The 22,141-nt window shown below is 35.9% G+C and overlaps 1 protein-coding gene across 1 annotated transcript in view; it reads right to left on the bottom strand.

Moving 5' to 3' along the window:
• Positions 1–2,183: 2,183 nt before the first annotated feature.
• The window catches only part of LOC112056150 (zinc finger protein 91), a 32,340-nt gene continuing 12,382 nt past the window's right edge, over positions 2,184–22,141 (bottom strand). The window contains exons 3-11 of the mRNA XM_024096512.2: positions 19,827–19,919; positions 18,546–18,689; positions 16,436–17,683; positions 15,585–15,670; positions 15,276–15,325; positions 12,590–13,276; positions 7,498–7,912; positions 6,391–6,449; positions 2,184–5,236 (exon numbers count right to left, since the gene is read on the bottom strand). Of these exons, the coding sequence (XP_023952280.2) occupies positions 4,521–5,236; positions 6,391–6,449; positions 7,498–7,912; positions 12,590–13,276; positions 15,276–15,325; positions 15,585–15,670; positions 16,436–17,683; positions 18,546–18,689; positions 19,827–19,919 (3,498 nt within the window). The 3' untranslated portion in view covers positions 2,184–4,520. The remainder of the gene's footprint in view (positions 5,237–6,390; positions 6,450–7,497; positions 7,913–12,589; positions 13,277–15,275; positions 15,326–15,584; positions 15,671–16,435; positions 17,684–18,545; positions 18,690–19,826; positions 19,920–22,141) is intronic.

Here is a 22,141-nt window from a genome sequence, read left to right on the forward strand (position 1 = left end):
TTCAAAGGAGTAGAAGTTATTTACACGATAACGTTGGACAGCAGCGACACGATTTCCGCAGACGGAACATTTTAGAACTAAAACGGCGGCAGTTTTAAATGGAGATTAAAGATTTTAATTTTTCTTTTCATCGAGGTTTAATAAAACATTTACTTACATTTAAAATATTTTATGAAACCTATTTGGGCAAAAAAACAAAACAAATGTTTTTTTATTTTACTTTACTTGAACAATATTACTTTTTAGTTTTTTTTTTATCTTAGTGACTCTAGTTCGTAAAGTGCAGTCTCATGTTGATAATTATGACTACCTCATTGGGCCCGTGGTTAGCTAGCGTGGTTAGGTTAGGAAAGGATAGGTAAAATTCACAATGAACCATACACAAATTTAATTCTGCTTGTTAGCTTAATTTTGAAATATATTTATTTTTCACTCATTTATAAAATAATCTATCACACTCAATACACATATTCTAACTTAATTTAGCTTAATTTTGAATTATATTTATTTTTCACTCATTTATAAAATAATCTATCACACTCAAAGCTCTTAAAGTATAAATAAATAAATAAATAAATAAAGCCTTTTATTTCCCGAAATATATACAGTTATTAATAAATACATTACAATAATTTAAAAAAAAATAAAAGTAGGTACACATTAAAATTCAAACTACACTATAACTATAGAATGTCTCTTATTTCAGTGTGCCTTACGGCAAAGGCCTCCTCCAACTCCTTCCACTGTTTTCTGTCTGCCGCTATCCTCATCCAAAGAGGTCCTAAAGTCATTTTTAGGTCATCCTCCCATCTTTTTGTTTTCCGACCTCGGCTCCTAGCACCATCCCTTGGATACCAAACTGTCACCTGTTTGCTCCATTTTTCTTTTGTGCAGCGGAGCATATGTCCAGTCCATCTCCATTTCTGTTGATCAATACGTGTCAGTACGTTTGTTAGTTTAGTTTTATGCCTGATATCTGTACTTCTGACTTTGTCCATTAATTTCAAACCTAGCATACTTCTTTCCATGCTTTTTGTCCCTAATGTGACATGTAAATGCTAGTTTGTCCCTGAGGTGTTTTGTCAAAGCCCAGGTTTCGCACCCATAGGTAATGCATGGTAGGATACAGGTATCGAAAGTCTTTTTCTTTATCTTAATGCCCAGTTCCTTACTTTTCATTATTTCCTTTAAGGTCCAATACTTTTTCCACCCAGTCGCTATTCTTTTGTCTATTTCTTTCTGCATTTGGTCATTTGGCGATATTATCTGGCCTAGATACACATATTCATCTACGTATTCGAGTTTCTCTTGCTCTTAAAGTAAAACATCATTATTCATTTCCTACTATATTATTATAAACGCGAAAGTTTGTATGGATGTTTGATTGTTTGTTACTCTTTAACACCGCTACTACTGAACCGATTTGGCTGAAATTTGGAATGGAAATAGATTTTACTCTTGGATAGACACATAGGCTACTTTTCGTACCGGAAAATCCAGGGTCCCTGCGGTATTAGTGAAAAACTGAATTTCACGCGGACGAAATCGCGGGCGTCCGCTAGTTATTTAAACAGTATATTGATAATTTAATTTGTTAAACATTAATTTAATTTATTTAATTAATGTTTAACAAAAATTAGATCTTTAACATCTTGATCCAAGCAGCTACAGCATTGAAAAAACTGATTCAAAATAAAAAGTCCGAAAAACAAATATAACTTAGTCACCCCAGGGAATTTTTCAAAACTATTCAAATTAGTTTTAGATAATTAGATGGTCTATCTACCATTTGTGTTTTATCCATTAATTAAGGGACAACCTGTATAGTTTTAAATTTTTATTTTTCCGAGACCCGTATATTTTCAGTATTATTATAAAGCCCATTAAATAATTATAAATAAAATAGAAACACTGAATTTGGCATAGCCCTTCTCATAAATTCTGAAGTTTACGCATAGTCCTTCTCATAAATTCTGAAGTTTACGCATAGTCCTTCTCATAAATTCTGAAGTTTACTTAATTTATAACGGTATTTTTTTCATTATTTCTCCATAAATTTTTAGTTGTGCCCATTGTAGATTTACAAGTCGATACAGAGTAATGGTGCCCATATTAATTCTATTGGATTTAACTTACAGTAGAATGTCCCAAGATCTAAAATATTTACAAAATTAATAATTAGATTTATTTTAATTGTTCCGAGATTAATTATTTTTTTAATAGCCCATTATTTTTTTAAATAGCCCATTTATAAATACAATAGACACCTGACTGTGTTAGTCAGTTGTCTAGCTTACCAATTTGGCATAATCTAGTTCATATATCAAATTAGCTTAATTTATAAATTTTATGATCTCTCTATGAATTTTTAGTTGTGCCCATATATTTCTAAAGGATTTAATTTAGTGATTTTATGGAAGATATTTACAATACATTTGTCGCATTATGTATACAGTTTTAATTTTTTATTATTGTGAGATTCGTATATTTTGCTACAATTATACCTAAGTCCATTCGTCGTCATCAACCCATATTCGGCTCACTGCTGAGCTCGAGTCTCCTCTCAGAATGAGAGGGGTTAGGCCAGTAGTCCACCACGCTGGCCCAATGCGGATTGGCAGACTTCACACACGCAGAGAGTTAAGATAATTCTCATGTATGCAGGTTTCCTCACGATGTTTTCCTTCACCGATTGAGACACGTGATATTTAATTTCTTAAAATGCACACAACTGAAAAGTTGGAGGTGCATGCCCCGGACCGGATTCGAACCCACACCCTCCGGAATCGGAGGCAGAGGTCATATCCACTGGGCTATCACAGCTCATTAAGCTAAGTCCATTAAGCTAGGTCCATTAAATATTTAAAATTATTATTTTTTTTGTAAAAGAATATTTGCTATATCTTTTAAATATGACTAATATCGTCGTTTACTTAGTCGAGGTTACTACACTATTGATGAGTTCCTTAACGACAAAGGTGCTTGGAGGCCATTGGATCAGCTTCCACCTTCACACAGGAAATAAAACTATAAGAAATTGTAATTTAATTGTTATCAAATGTAAATTGTAATACTGTATGACTTTTTTCAAAAGAGCAACTGTTGAGTTTCTTGCCGGTATCTTCTCAGCAGAACCTGCCTTCCGAACCGGTGGTAGAATCTTTACAAATAGTCAACTGACGTGTCAAAAGTGCTTGTAAACTGAGCCTACTTGAAATAAATGAATTTTGAATTTTGAATTTTGAATTTTGAATTTCGTTCCCCTCCAACTAGTCGACAAAGACTGTGTTAGGAGTGGGTACGACAATAGACCAACGGGGCGGGGATCGAACCACCACCCCTCGGTGATGAGTCCGACCGCTCTTACCGTTGAGCTATTGAGGCTCTGAAATACAATAGACACCTGACTAACACACCTTACCAATTTAGTATAATCCAGTTCTTATATTAAGTTCATTTAATTTTTTTAGTTTTATTATTTCTCCATAGATTTTTAGTTGTGCCCATTGAATTTATCAATAGGATTTAATTTACAGTGATATGATGGAAGATATAAAATATTTACAATATATTTGTCGCATTATATACAGTTTTAAATTATTATTATTCCAATATACATATATTTTTCAATATTTATAACTGTTAAATATTTATAAATAAAATGGGCACTGAATAAAGCCCTTTCTTAAATGGTATAGTTCGCTTAATTTATAAAAGTTTTATTATTTCTTCACATTGTTAGTTGTGATAATATTAAATCTATTGGATTTAACTTACAGTAGTATGGTGGAGGATCTAAAATATTTGATCTATTTTTATTTATTTATTTATTTATTTATTTATTATATTATACAATATAATAATAATAATTACAAGTTACATTTTATTACATAATGCAAGTTATGGATACCCAGTTTGGGCGTAGCCTTTTGTCGAGTGAGTGATAGGGAGACCGATTTTATTTTTTGTTTTTATTTGTCATTCAAGTAGTCATTCACCGTGTAATAGCACTAAGTCCCTTAATTTCTTTTTGAAAGCAATATCTTTCGCCTCATTACGTATACGGTCTGGAAGGTTGTTGTAAATTTTTATTGACATTGCGTATGGGCCGGAGCTGTGGAGTATTAATTTTGAAAGAGGGTAAATTAGTTTATTTTCGTTTTTTTCGCGGATTTTTTTCATTATTGATCTAAGATCCGTATATTTTCAGTATTATTATACCTAAGCCTATTAAATATGATAGCTACAATATACACCTAATACACCTTACCAATTTGGTATAGTCCAGTTCATATATTAAGTTCGCTTGATTTTTTAGTTTTATTATTTATCCGTGAATTTTTAGTTGTGCCCATATTCTATTGGATTTACTGCGATACGGTGGAAGATCTAAAATATTTATAATATATTTTTGGGTTTTCATAGTATCTACAGCAATATTAGTATAATTAATGAATTATCTTTTTTAAATTTCGTTAGAATTTGGGCATTTATCAGTAAGAAGGTCAGGTCATATGATTTTAGACCTTCTTCTTCGGTTTATAATGCTGATGGGCCCTTATATGCTTTGTTAAATCTCCTCTAATCGCACTCCTGTAAGTGCATATCCCACAAGCATAAGGCTTTTCACCAGTGTGGATTCTCTTGTGATTTGTTAAGTCACCTCTATTCCCACTTCTGTAAGTACATGTCCCACAAGCAAAAGGCTTTTCACCAGTGTGGGTTCTCTTGTGATTATCTAAAGAACTTTGTCGGACACATTTGAAATCGCACGAATCACAACTATAAGGTTTCTCACCAGTGTGGATTCTCATGTGTGTAATCAAGCTACCTTTCTGTGTGGTTTTACAACCGCATATCTCACAAGAAAACGGTTTCTCACCAGTGTGGGTTCTCATGTGGAGGAGTAAATGACTTTTTCGTGCACACTGATAATCACATATTTTACAAAAGTGAGGCTTTACGCCCGTGTGAGTTTGTCTGTGTCTGTCCAAAGTACTTTTCATTGCACTTTTATAATCGCACACCTCGCATGCATAAGGCTTTTCACCAGTGTGGCTTCTCATGTGTCTGGTTAAATAACTTTTGAATGCACATTTTAAATTGCAAATCTTGCAAGTATTAGGGTTTTCACCAGTGTCGGTGCTCATGTGTGTATTCTCATTCACTTCTTCAATTTTCATCGTTGTTTTGCTTTCCTGTATTGCTTGTGCTCTGATTTCAGATAACGGAACACCTGAAAAAAATAAAGAACAAATTAGTGAATAGCTAACCTGGCTTTATTTGTATAATAAAAACAGCAGTATAAAACCAAACAACATAAAAATGTTTATGTTTATCCTATTAATCCTACTAATATTAAAAACGCGAAAGTTTGTATGGATGTTTATAACGCCGCTAGTACTGAAGCGATTAAGCTGAAATTTGCAATAGAAATAGATTTTACTCTGGATTAACACATAGGCTACTTTTTATCACGAAAAAATCCATGGTTTCTCGAGATTTGCGAAAACTAATGATTTTGATGATATGAATGTTTGTTACTCTTTCAAGCGTCGGTTGACTAAATTAAAAAACCGAATTAGCTGAAATTTGGTATTTATTTATTTATTTATGTATTTGGTCCACCAGTGACTGTTGCAGCATTTACACAAATACAATATAAAAAAAACAAACACAAGGCTCTGCACAAACAAATGAAGGTAGACACGGCATGCACATATCCGTAATATTAAAATAAATTAACGATTACATAAAATCAGTATTGAGATATATTACAACATGGATTAACACCAAACCATCAGAACCCACGCCGAACTATGGGACAGCATAACCACATGTAGACATACAAAAGAGGCACTCCCAGGCCTCGACCCAAGGATAACAAAGAAACTTATGAGCCTCACACGAGACAAGCTGAAAACAGTAGTTGGCCTAATAACAGGTCACTGCCCGCTAAACAAACACCTTTCAATTCTAGGTATGACCGACAGTCCTCTGTGCAGAGCCTGCATGGAGGAGGACGACACACCGCTACACGTTATGCTCAGTTGCAGAGGCGTAACGGAACAACGAGCAACCTACATTGGTTCCTCAGCGACACTCCATGAGGCTATCGGCGACCTGGGCGGCCTGCTAAGCTTCTGGAGCGAGCTCGGCTGGATGGAATAAATCCAGCGGGAACCTACACCGAGGGACCCACGCACAACGGCCAAACACTTGGCTAAGTGCGGAAACGGCCCAGAAGAAAGAAGAAGAAGAAGATGGATTAACACATAGGCTACTTTTTATCCCGGAATATGAGTCTAATCGACTAAATTCAATGTATCTGGCCAACAGTTTGGAAACCTCTGATTTAATACAACACAAATAAATTCACAAGGCACTCACCCAATTTGTCTTCCCTGTCTGACGATAAAGAGTCAGTATTTAATTCTAGTATTTCTTCCCTGTAAAGAGCAGATTATATTATTAAAATTTAAAACGTCAGTCTACTATTTGTAAAGACTTTACTACTGGTTTGGAAGGCCGGCAGGCAAGAGCCGGCAAGAAACTCAGCACTTGCTCTTTTTTTACAATTGATACATTTTGTAATCATTCCAATTCCTTCAATCAAATAAAATCAAAAATCATTTATTTCAAGTAGGCTCAGTTTACAAGCACTTTTGACACGTCAGTTGACTATTTGTAAAGATTCTACCACCGGTTCGGAAGGCAGGTTCTGCTGAGAAGATACCAGCAAGAAACTCAACAGTTGCTCTTTTTAAAAAATCATACAATATTATAATTTACAATTGATGATAACATTACAATTTCTTATGGTTTTACTTTTTGTGTGAAGGTGGAAGCTGATCCAATGGCCGTCTCCTAAACCGCTTTTATCATTAAGGAACTCATCAATGTTGTAGTACCCTCGACTAAGTAAATGTTTTTTAACACATTGCTTAAAGCTATGCATTGGCAGGTCCATCACAGTCTTGGGGATCTTATAGTTTTACTTTCTGTGTGAAGGTGGAAGCTGATCCAATGGCCATTAAGCACATTTTTGAGGTAAACTAGTGTTGAAATCCCTGCTTCACATTTATAGGTTGTCACAAAATTGTATTGTTTGATTAGCTACAATCAGGTATTACAGGCGACAAGATAACCAAAAATCTATCAATGGTTTACGCTCGAATATGTTGTTTAGTGCTGTGGCACAAGACAGTCCAATTAACGATCCAACATTAGAATCTGTCGAATTGGTTTCGGAATCGAAGTTAAATGTGATTGGGTTAGTTACAATTTACCTAAAATCCGCTCGTGGAGCGATCATTATTGTCTCGTTAGTCAAGAAATAAAATCGACTATCTCCTAGTACTTAAAGTCGCAACATTGCCTCCATAATACTGCAACCCGGTCGCGACCCACCTGTTGCAAAATGCTGGGCTAGTTGACACTTTTTTAAAAGCACACAATCAGAAAAAATAAATTATTAATGTATTGATTTATACTAACTTGTTAGTAAAAATGCCAGAGTCCCAGTTCTTTGTACCTAGTTGGCTCGAGACTGTGGTGCTTGGAAGTTTATATAAGAGGCTGTTGTCAAGCTGTGGACATCCATTAACTGATGATGAAGAGGATGCGTTTTTCTGGATATCGTCACTATCATCCATTGGTTCAATTTTCACTGATATGCTGCTGTCGGCATATTCATTGCTGTTCAATACAAAGTTCTCAATGTTGAGATCTGTTTGATTGTTATGTTCATTTATCTCTTCTGTTTTCTGAACAATCCACACATAATCCCAACTCTCTTCGTTTGTGGCAATGTTTTCCTGTGATTTTGTCTTTTGGTCTTCATTTGTATGTTTGACAAAGCTTTTTGCCATATTTTCCTGTGATTTTGTCTCTTCTTCAATAATAAAACATGTGATAAAATTTTTTATTTAATTTTTAAACTGTATGATTGTGGGTAAGTAATATATACTCAAACAATTATATAAATTGTAAAATTTGCGCGCCATATATATATGGCAATACACTGTGACTTTATATTTTGTATGTCCATCTTGTATATTTATTAAGTGTAATAAGGCAAATAAAGTTCATTTAATTTAATTTCATTTCATTTCTGGTCTTGAGATCATGAAAATTGGTAATACCAATATTTCCTTTCTAGATCTTGTTACGAAACAAGAACAAGAAAAGAAGTGATTGGACATTACATTTGTAACCAATGATATGAAATACATCAAACAGTGGAAGGTTGATCTAGTAGAATCGTTCTCGGATCATCGCAGGATTACTTTTCAAGTAAACAGCAAGGTGGAAAGAGTCATCATCATCATCATATCAGCCGATGGACGTCCACTGCAGGACATAGGCCTTTTGTAGGGACTTCCAAACATCACGATACTGAGCCGCCTGCATCCAGCGAATCCCTGCGACTCGCTTGATGTCGTCAGTCCACCTGGTGGGGGGTCGGCCAACACTGCGCTTACTAGTGCGGGGTCGCCATTCCAGCACTTTGGGACCCCAACGTCCATCGGCTCTTCGAACTATGTGCCCCGCCCATTGCCACTTCAGCTTCGCAACTCGTTGAGCTATGTCGGTGACTTTGGTTCTTCTGCGGATCTCCTCATTTCTGATTCGATCACGCAGAGATACTCCTAACATAGCTCGTTCCATCGCCCTCTGTGTGACTCTAAGCCTTCTTATGAGGCCCATAGTTAGCGACCAAGTCTCGGAACCATAGGTCATCACTGGCAACACGCACTGTTCGAAGACTTTTGTCTTCAGGCACTGAGGAATTTCGGACGAAAAGATGTCGCGAAGCTTCCCGAATGCAGCCCAGCCGAGTTGGATTCGACGGTTCACCTCTTTCTCGAAATTGGACCTACCTAACTGGATCATATGTCCTAGGTATATGTATTCGTCTACAATTTCGAGTGCAGCGTTCTCAACTATAACTGGGTGGAAAGAGTACTAGTAAGAAACGCTAGCAAAACGGACTGGGTAGCCTTTGCCTCTATGTTGGGTAGCTGGATACCGCGTCACATAACCTACAAGAGCGTAGTAGAATTACAAGAAGGGGCAAAGGAACTATACTACATATATATATGTAATATATATAGTATATATATATATATATATACTACAGCCTTTCTTGATGAGTACCGTTTACCAACATACAAATTAAACATGAGGGTATACATCACTAGTCATTTCACACGTAATATTTAATACAATTAACTTGTTCTTAAATTAATAATATTAATTTGATTAATAAGCTTATAACAATTAAATATGGCTAATATATTATATATAACATTTTATAAACAAAGTTAAAATAATTAAGTCATGAAATGACATGCGTTTTCTACCTTCATTTCTAATTTCTTTGTTGGTAAACAGTATTTATCAAGAAAGGCTGTAGTATAGAGTTAATATTATTGGAAGCTTACAAAGCCGCTTGTCAACCACGAGAGATAAAACTAGGGAAAGGTCACGCCTGGTGGAACAAAGATTAGAAAGGCAGCACGCAAAGCTCATAGAGTTGCTCAGAGATACTGATGCAAGCTGGGCAGAAAACAGGAATGAACGGAAACTTCGCGGATGAATCCGCGGAGCGTCTGCTAATATTAATGGTACATATAGCTAACCTTCTCATTCCAATTTTAGCACTTCTCGCGTATTCTTAGAAACCGCGCCGACACCGAAACATCTTTCTTAAACAACGGCTCTTTCATTCCGAACGTGTAATAGTTTGTAAACGGTCACAGAGTTATCGTCCTGTTTAATGTTAAATGCGGCGCAAAATATCCACTTTGCGCCGAATTTAAATAGTTTTGATGTTGTAAGCCGAGCAGGGTCGGTATAGATTAATATACTAATAATAACTAATAAGCTTTTCATTTAATTACTAAAAATTGAATTCTACAATTAATATAATAAATATATATTATAATAATTCCGATTTCCGAGTCTCACAAACCAAACAGTAACCAAATTTGAAATGACATTGACATGCACTTGGAACTTGAGTCTTGACATTGACATGGGCATTGTGACAGTTTTTCTTTTAAACCGACTGTTAAATTCTGAGTTCTAGCCCTTTAGTAATTAATGTCCACAGACGTGCTAATAACAACACTCCCTCTACGGATGACAACAAACAGCACAGACGAGACAGTAATAAATACTGACCAAAATACTATAGAATTATTCTGATAGGCAAGGAATCTTATTATTATCTAATTCTCTCTCTACGTTCACACTCTATAGAACTTCAGACGAATTAAATCATTGGTCTGAGGAGCTGACAGTTGACAGTCGTCACTAAGAACATGCCCCATCATAGATTATAAAGTGCGCCATACCCTATTAATTTACTCTTTGGTGCGCGGCAAATTCTAACCAACTAAGTACTTACATGATTTTAATATTAACTTCTGATAAAAAGTGTAATCTGAAACACCTAATAAATTATCTGCAGTAACTACACTACTGGACTGATTTTTAAAGTTTTTTCACATAAGGAAAGCTACATTATCAGCAAGTAATGGAGACTATATTATTCCCCCCTCCCCCTATTACCACGGAAACAAGAACTACATGGATGAAACCCAGTATAATAAAAAATTCGATGTAATATCTAAGCCTGCTCCATTAATCTATCTGCGTGCAAAAACCATATGAAAATTGATCTCACGACTTGTGTCGTGATAGCCCAGTGGATATGACCTCTGCCTCCGATTCCGGAGCACATGGTTTCGAATCCGGTCCGCGGCATGCACCTCCAACTTTTCCGTTGTGTGCATTTTAAGAAATTAAATATCACGGTGGAGAAAAACATCGTGAGGAAACCTGCATACCAGAGAATTTTCTCAATTATCTGCGTGTGTGAAGTCTGCCAATTTGCATTGGGCCAGTGAGGTGGACTAAGGCCTAACCGGTAACCCCTCTTATTTGATATTTAATTTCAAATACACACAACTGAAAAGTTGGAGGTTTTTTTTAATTCTTTACAAGTTAGCCCTTGACTACAAATATCACCTGATGGTAAGTGATGTTGTAATCTAAGATGGAAGCGGACTAACTTGTTAGGAGGATGAAAATCCACACTCCTTTCGGTTTCTACACGACATCGTACCGGAACGCTAAATTGCTTGGCGGTTCGTCTTTGTCGGTAGGGTGGTAACTAGCCACGGCCAAAGCCTCAAAGATTTCAGAAAAACTATGTTTTCTCAACTGCTTACAACATGCAACATATTCACAAATAATTAAAATACTAGCGGACGCCCACGACTTCGTCCGCGTGAAACTCGATGGAAACTTTCAACTACCTCTACCCTACCCTACGTTGAAATTTTTCCTGAATTTTCTTTGCTATAAACCTCACGGAGCCCGAGACCTTTCCAACGAATGCAAAACCGTGGAAATTGGTTCGTGCGTTCTGGAGTTATAGCGTCAGGAAGAAAAACCCGACTTTTTTATAAAAAGTATCCTATGTCCTTCTCCTGGCTCTAAACTACCTCCCTGCCAATTTTCAGCTAAATCGGTTCAGCCGTTCTTGAGTTATAAGTGAAGTAACTAACACGACTTTCTTTTATATATATAGATTTGTTGTGTTTGGGCAAAAATCAGAACATGAATAAATGTATGTAAACAGTAGTATAATATAACGTACCGCCAAGCGATTTAGCGTTCCGGTACGATGCCGTGTAGAAACCGAAAGGGGTGTGGATTTTCATTCTCCTCCTAACAAGTTAGTCCGCTTCCATCTTAGACTGCATCATCACTTACCATCAGGTGCGATTGTAGTCAAGGGCTAACTTGTAAAGAATAAAAAAAAAAAGTAATTTATTCACTCAAACATTCTCACAATACATACATTCATTAAATTCATACACAAATAGGTAAAAAGGTTAATGTACAGAGGTTTAATTATGTTTAATGTTTTATTATTTCTCCATACATTTATAGTTGTGCCCATAATGATTCTATTGGATTAAACTTACAATGATATCATAGAAGATCTACAATATCTACAATCAATTTTTGAGCTGTCACACACAATATAATAGGGATGATGACAGTTTTTTAAATTGTATATAAATTAAGAGTATGCTAATAGTAAAGCAATTTTGTAAAAGTAACAGGGTATCTGCGATCATTACTTTCGGAGCTACAGGGATTTAAAGGGTCAGATTTGCGGCGCTGCCGCGGATCCCTGAAAAACGCCCCATACAAAATGGTACGAATTAATGACGTCGTAGGTACATACTGATCGTTAGATTTGTATGTGCGTTCAAACAAAATTACTAATATCTTTGTTATTTGTGCGTTTATGTTTATAGTTCATAATTAAAAAATGTCACATTTAATGTAAGAAAGCTAAAACTGTATGAATTTTCATCTAATTACGATAAAATATTTTTAGTAGATTTCGAAATTTTATAATCTCATTTATTTTGCAAATATCCAGACAATCTTTGCTTTTTATGTACAAATTAATTAACGTTGACCCTATTTACCCGAATGTATCATAAAAATCAATATATTCAAACCTAGTCATCACCCCCATTAATTAATTATTATCTTTTTTAATTTCGTAAGAATTTTGGGCTTTTATTAGTGCGAAGATCAGGTCTAGGCTTCGATTTTAGACCTTCTTTACAATGCTGATGTGCCCTTATATGCTTCGTTAAATCACTTCTATTCGAACTTCTGTAAGTACATATCCCACAAGCAAAAGGCTTTTCACCAGTGTGGGTTCTCTTGTGATTTTCTAGAGTACTTTGTTGTACACATTTGTAATCGCACGAATCACAACTATAAGGTTTCTCGCCAGTGTGGATTCTCATGTGTGAAATCAAGCTACCTTTCTGTGTGTATTTACAACCGCATATCTCACAAGAAAACGGTTTCTCACCAGTGTGGGTTCTCATGTGGAGGAGTAAATGACTTTTCCGTGCACACTGATAATCACATATTTTACAAATGTGAGGCTTTACACCCGTGTGAGTTTGTTTGTGTCTGGCCAATGTGCTTTTAACTGCACATTTATAATCGCACACCTCACATGCATAAGGCTTTTCACCAGTGTGGCTTCTCATGTGTCTGGTGTAATAACTCTTGAATGCACATTTTAAATTGCAAATCTTGCAAGTATAAGGGTCTTCGCCAGTGTCGGTGCTCATGTGTGGATTCTCATTCACTTCTTGAATTTTCATCTCATTCGTCGTTTTGCGTTTCTGTATAGCTCGCGCTCTGATTTCGGATAATGGAACACCTGAGTAAAATAAAAATTAAATTAGTGAACATTTGACTTTTACACGTATAATAAAAATGATATAGCTATAGTAATATTATAAACTAGCCGACGCCCGCGACTTCGTCCGCGTGAATCTCGATGTAAACTTTCAACTACCCCACCCTACCCCTAGCCTACCCCTACCCTACTCCTACCTACCCCTACCCTACTTTTCTGGTTAATTTTTTACACCTTGTGTCAGAAAAACCCAAATATCTTACGGTACCCTATTTTTTTCCAAAATAAAATTTAGCCTATGTTACTTGTGGATAATGTAGCTTTCGAATGGTGAAAGAATTTTTAAAATCGGTCGAGTAATTTTTGAGCCTATTCATTACAATCAAACAAACAAACAAACAAACAAACATACAAAGTTTTCCTCTTTATAATATTAGTATAGATAAACTAGCCGACACCCGCGACTTCGTCCGCGTGAATCTCGATGTAAACTTTCAACTACCCCTATCCTACCCCTACCCCACCCTACCCCTAGCCTACCCCTACGCTACTCCTACCTACCCCTACCCTACTTTTCTGGTTGATTTTGTTAAGTCACTGTTTTAGGCAAGCATTTTTGTTTATTTTTTTGTGAGAAGTTTTAACCATTTATTTGGGCCCTCTCAACTAATTTTGATTCAGGGCCCCTCCACGGCACGCTACGCTACTGGTATTCATATTTCAAAAAAATCTTATAAAAAAATACGCGTTATGTTATATTACAATGGTGTAAGACTTGGCGCAGAAAAATTATCGTCACTAATACGCGTGTTATTTTTTTTACAATGACTCTATTTCTAGTCAGGGATATAGAACATTTTGTACAACTGATTACTAGTAATAAATCCCTGACTATTAGACATATTCGTAAAAATGTTGCGAGCATTCGTTCTGCGTTGTTATAAAGTTTTACTAATAGTGAAATGTTTTAACCTTCAAATTGTACTTATTAAATAGCGATAAATCACTAATAATTTCAATAAATAAACTAAGAGAAAACATTAATACAAAACGACCTATATAATAGATATTTTATTTACATTTTAACAAAAGTATAAATAAACATTCGAGGCCAGCTCGAAATTATAATTTAAATTATTGTGACTACTTAATAGCAAAAAATATGTCACAAGCTACTTTAGTTACTTAAAGTTTTCCTCTTTATAAAATTAGTATAGATGCAAAAGTCTGTCTGTCTGTTCCCTTTCACAGCTAAACGGCTGAATCGATTAAGATGAATTTTGGTATAATTAATGGAATCAATAAAGCATATTTCCTCGACCTGCTCAGAAACAGCTCCGATTTTGATGTTTTTTTTTTTTTAAAGTCATGTTTTTTTGTGCGGTGCGGGGACGAAATTATTTATATTGTTAAAAAATATCCATGCATATTATGTAATAAATAATTTAAAAATACCGACTTCTAAAATACAAACGTATGCAGGGAACTAATAAGCGAAAGAAAATATTATAATATTTTCTATCTATTGATCACTTTGAAGCCGGTGCCAGTGGTCCAATTAATGGGCCGACAATCAGGACTTCCTGCATAAGCTTGTTTTATGTATTCTTTGGCTCCGCTAAATGGTGAATAGGACCTTGCAGCAAAACATAGGGCACTTTATGACCCTAAAATAAAAATAAAAGGGGGTGAAATAGGGTTTGAAAGTTCTTATGGATGTCCTTCATTTTTTGAGTTACAGTTTTGAAATTTTAGTCATAAATCATGAAAAAAATACGAAAATTTTAAAATAAAACCCATAAAGAGGTGACACAGGGGTTAAAGGTTTACAATGATTTCCACGCGGACGAAGTCGCGGGCGGCGGCATTCTGAGAGGAGACTCTAGCTCAGCAGTGAGCCGAATATGGGTCGATAATGATGAACTACCCTATTACTATAGGTATCGACAAAATTCAATGTATTTGGCCTACAGTTTGGAGATGTCTGGCTATATAATACAAATAAATTCTAAACACTCACCTAAATTGTCTTCACAGTCCGACGATGAAGAGTCAGTATTTAATTCTTTCCTGTAAAGAGCAAGTTACATTATCAGCTAATGTCACTCTCCCAAAGTTAGTGTTTCTTAATTATTATACAACCTGAGCATCTTTAAGATTTTGAATAGTGATTTTGACGACCTTGGCTGGCCCAATTGAGGTTTTCTGGCCTGACTTAAATCGACTTAGCCGAGGATCGAACCCAGGACCTCTGTCTTGTAAATACCGTCCACCGTGCATACCACTGCGCCACCGATGCCGTCAAAATAATGTATTGATTTATACTAACTTGTTGGTAAACGTGACCGATTCCCAGTTCTCTGTACCATGTAGTTCGCTCATTTGTGTTAAATCATATCCCGCAGCTCTGTCCGTCTGTTGAATATACAATTCGTAACATATATACTTTGACTAAAACTGTTTATAGAGCCGTGATAGCCTAGTGGATAATAGAACCATGATAGCCCAGTGGATAATAGAACCATGATAGCCCAGTGGATAATAGAACCATGATAGCCCAGTGGATAATAGAACCATGATAGCCCAGTGGACAATAGAGCTGTGATAGCCCAGTGGATAACAGAGCCGTGATAGCCCAGTGGATAATAGAGCCGTGATAGCCCAGTGGATAATAGAGCCGTGATAGCCCAGTGGATAATAGAGCCGTGATAGCCCAGTGGATAATAGAGCCGTGATAGCCCAGTGGATAATAGAGCTGTGATAGCCCAGTGGATAACAGAGCCGTGATAGCCCAGTGGATAATAGAGCCGTGATAGCCCAGTGGATAATAGAGCCGTGATAGCCCAGTTGACAATACAGCCGTGATAGCCTAGTGGATAATAACCCATAGGGGGTGGATTTCTAACAACCAGTCCGCCGTCTTGGGGAGGCTGCTATATTGGATTTGTAATGACATTTCTTAGCTAGTTATGTATTGTCATCAGAACTCAGAGCGTGTATAAAATTTCATTCAAAACGAAGACCGAGAAGTGGGTCAAATTAAGATTCCAAGAGTCAGAGCGTGTGCAAAATTTGATCTTAATCGAAGACCGGGAAGTCGGTCAAATTAAGATTCCAAGATTTTCTTACATACATAGTTACAAGTGAAGCTAATATAAGAGTTATAAAAACAAGTCTCACCTGGACATGCGTGCTCACATGTTCAAAATACGCCTTGCCTCGCTCGAATTCCTCAAAACAATGCGGACATTTGAAATTTGCACACTTTATTGTATTCTGTGCATTCGTTTTCTGTTTAACTTCTGTATTCCGAACACTATCACATATAGTCACTAATGATTTTACTTTCACTGTCACTTTGTTCGCTTCACTAGATACCAAGTGGTCACTGAAATTGTCATCTTCTTTTGAATGCAGCGAGTCGCAAAGCTGAAGTGGCAATGATGAGCCGATGGACATTGGTGTCCTAAGGTGCTGGTGCGACCCCTCACCTGAAAGCACAGTGTTGGTCGACCCCTGACTAGATGGGGTGAGGATATCAAGCGGATTGGAAGCTGGATGCTGGCGACTTGAGACTGTGGTCTTCGGTCTATACAAGACGCTATTGTCCAGCAGTGGACGTCCATCGGCTGATGATGATGATGATTCGTTTCTCTGGATATCATTACTATCATCCATTGGTTCAATTTTCACTGATATGCTACTGTCGGCATATTCGTTGGGTAAGTTCTCAATGTTGAGATTATCTGTTTGATTGTTATCTTCGTTTATCACTTCTATATTCTGAACAATCCACACTGAATCCCAACTATCTTCGTTTGTGGCAATATTTTTTACTGTAATGTCCTGTGTATAATATTTTGCCTGTTGATCTACATGGGTGACAAAGTTTTTTGCTATATTTTCCTGTGATTTCACGTTTTTTGTTACAATGTTTTCCTGTGATTTTGTCTGTTCTTCATTATTATGACATGTGATAAAGTTTTTTGCTATATTTTCCTGTGATTTCACTTCTTTTCTTGCATTGTTTTCAATTATGTTTTCTTGTAATTTTGTCTGTTCTTCATTATTATGACATGTGATAAAGTTTTTTGCTATATTTTCCTGTGATTTCACTTCTTTTCTTGCATTGTTTTCAATTATGTTTTCTTGTAATTTTGTCTGTTCTTCATTATTATGACATGTGATAAATGTATTTTGCAGTGATCTCATCTCTTCAGTTGCAATGTTTTTGCTTATTTTTTCCTGTGGTTTCACCCCTTTTGTTGCAATGTTTTTGCCTATGTTTTCCTGTGATTTTGTCTGTCGGTCTTCATATGTGTGGTCTATGTACAAGTCACAGTTGTCTGGTCCTAAGGTTGTAGATACAAAATTAGGTTTCAGTTGTTTTGTTGTTTGTCTCATCATTTTCATGTTCTGCATTGTGATCTGTAACACATTCATCATCATCGTAAATAAAAAGAACATCATCATCATCATCATCATCATCATCATCATCATCATCATCATTATCATCATCATCATCATCATCATCATCATCATTATCAGCCTATTGTATCTATACTTATAATAAAACTGTAACTGGTCAAATTTTGTAGATTGCAGATAAATATTTTGAAAATTTTAGTTGGAGGACATTAAATATTGATACTGAAGCCAAAAATATATTTTATTATTCTATCTGTCTGTCTGTCTATGTTAAATGTTGACAAAGAGGGTATAGGATACTTTTTGTTGCGAAAATTAAAACAGAAGGGGGTGAAACAGGGGATTTACCCCCTTCTTTGTTTGGAAAGTTTGTATGGAATGTAAAAATTGGTATGTGTACTAACTTTAATATTTTCATTCAAGATTTTTCAAAATTCTACCCCTAAAAGAGTTTGAAGTTTTTTTAATATGAATTCATGTTTTGGGTTATAGTTATCGTAAATGAGCAGTGGACTATAACTTGGCAAATTGGTCTGCGCGGACTGGGAGGAGGGCAGCGATCGACTCTAGCTCGACTTCATACCCGCGCAGTCCTTCTCCCCCGTCGCCCGCATATCATGTTAGTGTCAGCAACGAACGTACCAAGCTATATGTATAATATACATAACACATGCAAAAATATAAATAGAAGGCGGTAAAATAGGTGTTGAAAGTTTACATTGTTTTCCATTTGGTTGGTAGGGTAGGGCTAGCTTAGGTAGGTAGGGGTAGGGTAGGGTAGGGGTAGGGTAGGGGAATGAGTCAAAGCGAAAACTAGTATATAAAAAATAGTTTATATTTATATTTAGGTAATATTACTCACTAATTCATATTTCTGTATCGAGTCCATCACAACTGAGCGAGCTCTCAAGCTCAAGTCTCTCAATCTCCGGAAGTTTCTCAATCTCTGAGCACACAGCACACACACAGCGTCCTGCAGGTTTGTTCGCGCACACAACTGAAACAACTGGGTTTGCACCTTTGGACTGAGTCTAGAGAGGTAGGTCCTATTGTAATAGGGATGATGACAGTTTTTTAAATTGTATATAAATTACGAGTGTGCTAATAGGAAAGCAATTTTGTAAAAGTAACAGGGTATCTGCGATCATTACTTTTGGAGCTACAGGGATTTAAAGGGTCAGATTTGCGTCATTGCTGCGGATCCAACAAACGCCCCATACAAAATGGTACGAACTAATGACGTTGTGGGCACTTAATGATCGTTAGATTTGTATGGGCGTTTAAACAAAATTACTAATATCTTTGTTATTTCTGCGTTTATATTTATAGTTCATGTATTAAAAAATATCACATTTAATGTAAGGAAGCTAAAACTGTATGAATTTTAATCTAATTACGATAAAAGATTTTTAATAGATTTTGAAATTTTATAATCTTATTTATTTTGCAAATATTCAGTCAATCTTTGCTTTTTATGTATAAATTAGTTAACATTGACCTTATTCACCCGAATTTATTATAAAAATCAATATATTCAAACCTAGTCATCATCCCCATTGGTATGAGACTTTATAACTCTGTGTCTCTGATAGTAGACTTTATAACTGTGTTAAGGTCTTTCGGAGATACAGGGGCATCTTTGCAGCATTGGTGAAAAACACCCCATACTAAATACGGCGTAATCATGACGTCACTATGCTCTTGACCATTAATTTTTTTTATAATCTTTATTTTTAGGAGCTGGGTCTATTTTACACTATGTTGATTTGTAAGGCAGCCTTTGTATTTGTGTCTTAACTTAATTAATTTTGGTTAATGAGATCCGTGATAGCCCAATGGTTATGACCTCTGTCTCAGAGTTCAGAGGGTGTGGGTTTGAATCCGGTCTGGGGCATGCACATCCAACTTTTCAGTTATTTTAAAAAATTAAATATCACGTGTCTCAAATAGAGAAGGAAAACATTGTGAGGAAACCTGCATACCAGAGAGTTTTCAGACAATCTGCATTGGACTAAGGCCTAACCGGTAACCCCTCTCAATCTGAGAGAAGACTTATGTTCAATAGTGAGCCGAATACCTGTTGTTAATGGTAATAGATAAAATAAGAATATTTACATTACATACAGATGAATTGTCAACTCACAGACAGTCCAGTCAGCTGTTGATATGCCTCCTCCAACTTGTGTTTACTCATTAGAAACAGCTTGCTGTCAGAGTCCAGGCATATCATGCACATCTGTAAATATACTACAAGTTACTTCTACATTACTGATTGCATGTTAGTAGTGCTGCTGTAAGCACTCGCAAGTCTTAGCCCTTCCCATGGTAACTATCACAAATAAAACATTCAATAAACTGACCTGCACTGTCGAAGGTATGGCATCAGAGCGAATCTGCCTTCCACAAGCGGCTGTTTCATAGAAGTGGTCATCCAAGAAATGCAGTGAGCAGACCACAGCAGCTTCTGGCAGTAGCGTGTCTTGAGTGCCAAGGGCTCTGTGCCAAGCTGCACGGAGAGACTTGTCACTAGGAAACCTATGAAGTACCGCACTATTTATATCAACAAAAGAATAGTACAATTTGTTTTATTAATTACACACATGATAATTTAGGTATTTTTGAGTGGTAGGGGTTGTGTGGGTATCCTTACCCCCAAACCTTCTAACCCCACAAAATGCCGAGCAATATTGAAAAGTAATCCAACAAAACCCCTGGATAAAACCCAGCAGCTAACCAATCTGCATAAGGACTAAAGCCTAATGGTGCTCAACAGTGAACCGAATATAGGTTGTTAATGATAATCCTACTATCCTACTAATATTATAAACGCGAAAGTTTGTATGGATGTTTTGATGTATGTTTGGATGTTTGTTCCTCTTTAATGCCGCTATTACTAAAGCGATTTGGCTAAAATTTGGAATAGAAATAGATTTTACTCTGGATACACATAGACTACTTTTTATACCGAAAAGATTCATGATATACCAAGATTTGCGACTCAAAACTGATGATTTTGATGATACGAATGTTTGATTGTTTGCTACTCTTTCACTGACTACTCGCCTCGACTACTGAAGTATTGATTGGTATTATATATATATGTGTGTGTGTATATATATATTGGTAGACTGGATTAACACATAGGCACACTTTTTATCCCGGAAAAATCCATTGTTTCCGAGGGATTTGTGAAAAACAAAATCCGGGGGCGTCCGCTAATATTTAATTAATAGTGTAATCTTTGACTACAATAGATTTCAACCAGCGACCGGAGCCCTAAATACAATTAAATCTTTGCCAGGGAAGATCTTACTCATTGTGGTTTATTGTTTTGTTTGTACTCACCCGTGAAATGTAACACCCTGCCTCTCAGATGCAGAAGTAGTTTCGCAGAAAGGCGCACAACACTGCATTTTGTTCAAGTTTTGTTTTGTGTAATACAAAAATAAAAATTATTTTATGCAATAAAAATTTGGATTTGTATTTCGTTTTTTTTGTTTGTTTTTGTTCACACCACACAAACCACAGACGAAAAACGAACACAGACACCTTAGCCGTTTGTAACCAAAGAGTAAATTAATTTAAATGGTAAAGAGAGCCAACTTCGCTTTTTTGTCACACAACGCAGTAACGCCATCTATTTAATTACCCTCTGAACTAAAGTTATAAATATATACATATACAGGCGTCTTGTAATTACACTCTACAGGCTGATAGCTGACATCAAGCCCCACTAAAATAACGCAGTATATGTTAGCCGAAACTTTACGGTTTTTATGTCATATTGATTTTTGTATTTGTAGAAAAATCAATGAAATGAAATGAAATGAAATTTATTGTTAAAATAAGTCCTTTTACAATGGACCCTGATTTAAGTTTGATAAACCTGTATCTTAGGATCCTCGCTCTTCTTGCTTATAATAAAAATAATTTTAACAATCATTAAGGATATGGTGTAATCTCAGAATACAGAAAACCACAAAACCAAGTGGTTTTCTGTATTCTGAGGGTGTAATAGAAATTAAAACTAACATGCAAAATAATTGTGTGTGTGTGTGTATGGGTGCGTGTGTCTGTGTTTTGAGTGTGTATCTGTGTTTTGTGTATGTGTGTGTTTTAGTGTGAATCAATATAACTTAAAAGCCGTAAAGTTTTACTTACGGCTTACATAAGTTGCATTATTTTAGTAGGCCTTGATATCAGCCTGTAGATGTATGTATGTTGTAATATTTACGGGAAAAATAATTAATTTATCTTTTCGAAATAAATAAAACAGAATTTACATAAGTTAAATTATTTATTACAATTTCATGGTTTCCTAATGCTAGATACAATATACTTTTGATGTTTATATCAGGCAAACTGTTTACATCATGTATCAATATCAGCTCCGCGACTTCTCGCATATTCGTTCAAGCTGGCAATAGCATAGCTTTTATTCCTATTGTCTGTGGAGTT

This window comes from Bicyclus anynana, chromosome 27, assembly GCF_947172395.1.
Source record: "Bicyclus anynana chromosome 27, ilBicAnyn1.1, whole genome shotgun sequence".
Classification (NCBI taxonomy): Eukaryota; Metazoa; Arthropoda; class Insecta; order Lepidoptera; family Nymphalidae; genus Bicyclus; species Bicyclus anynana.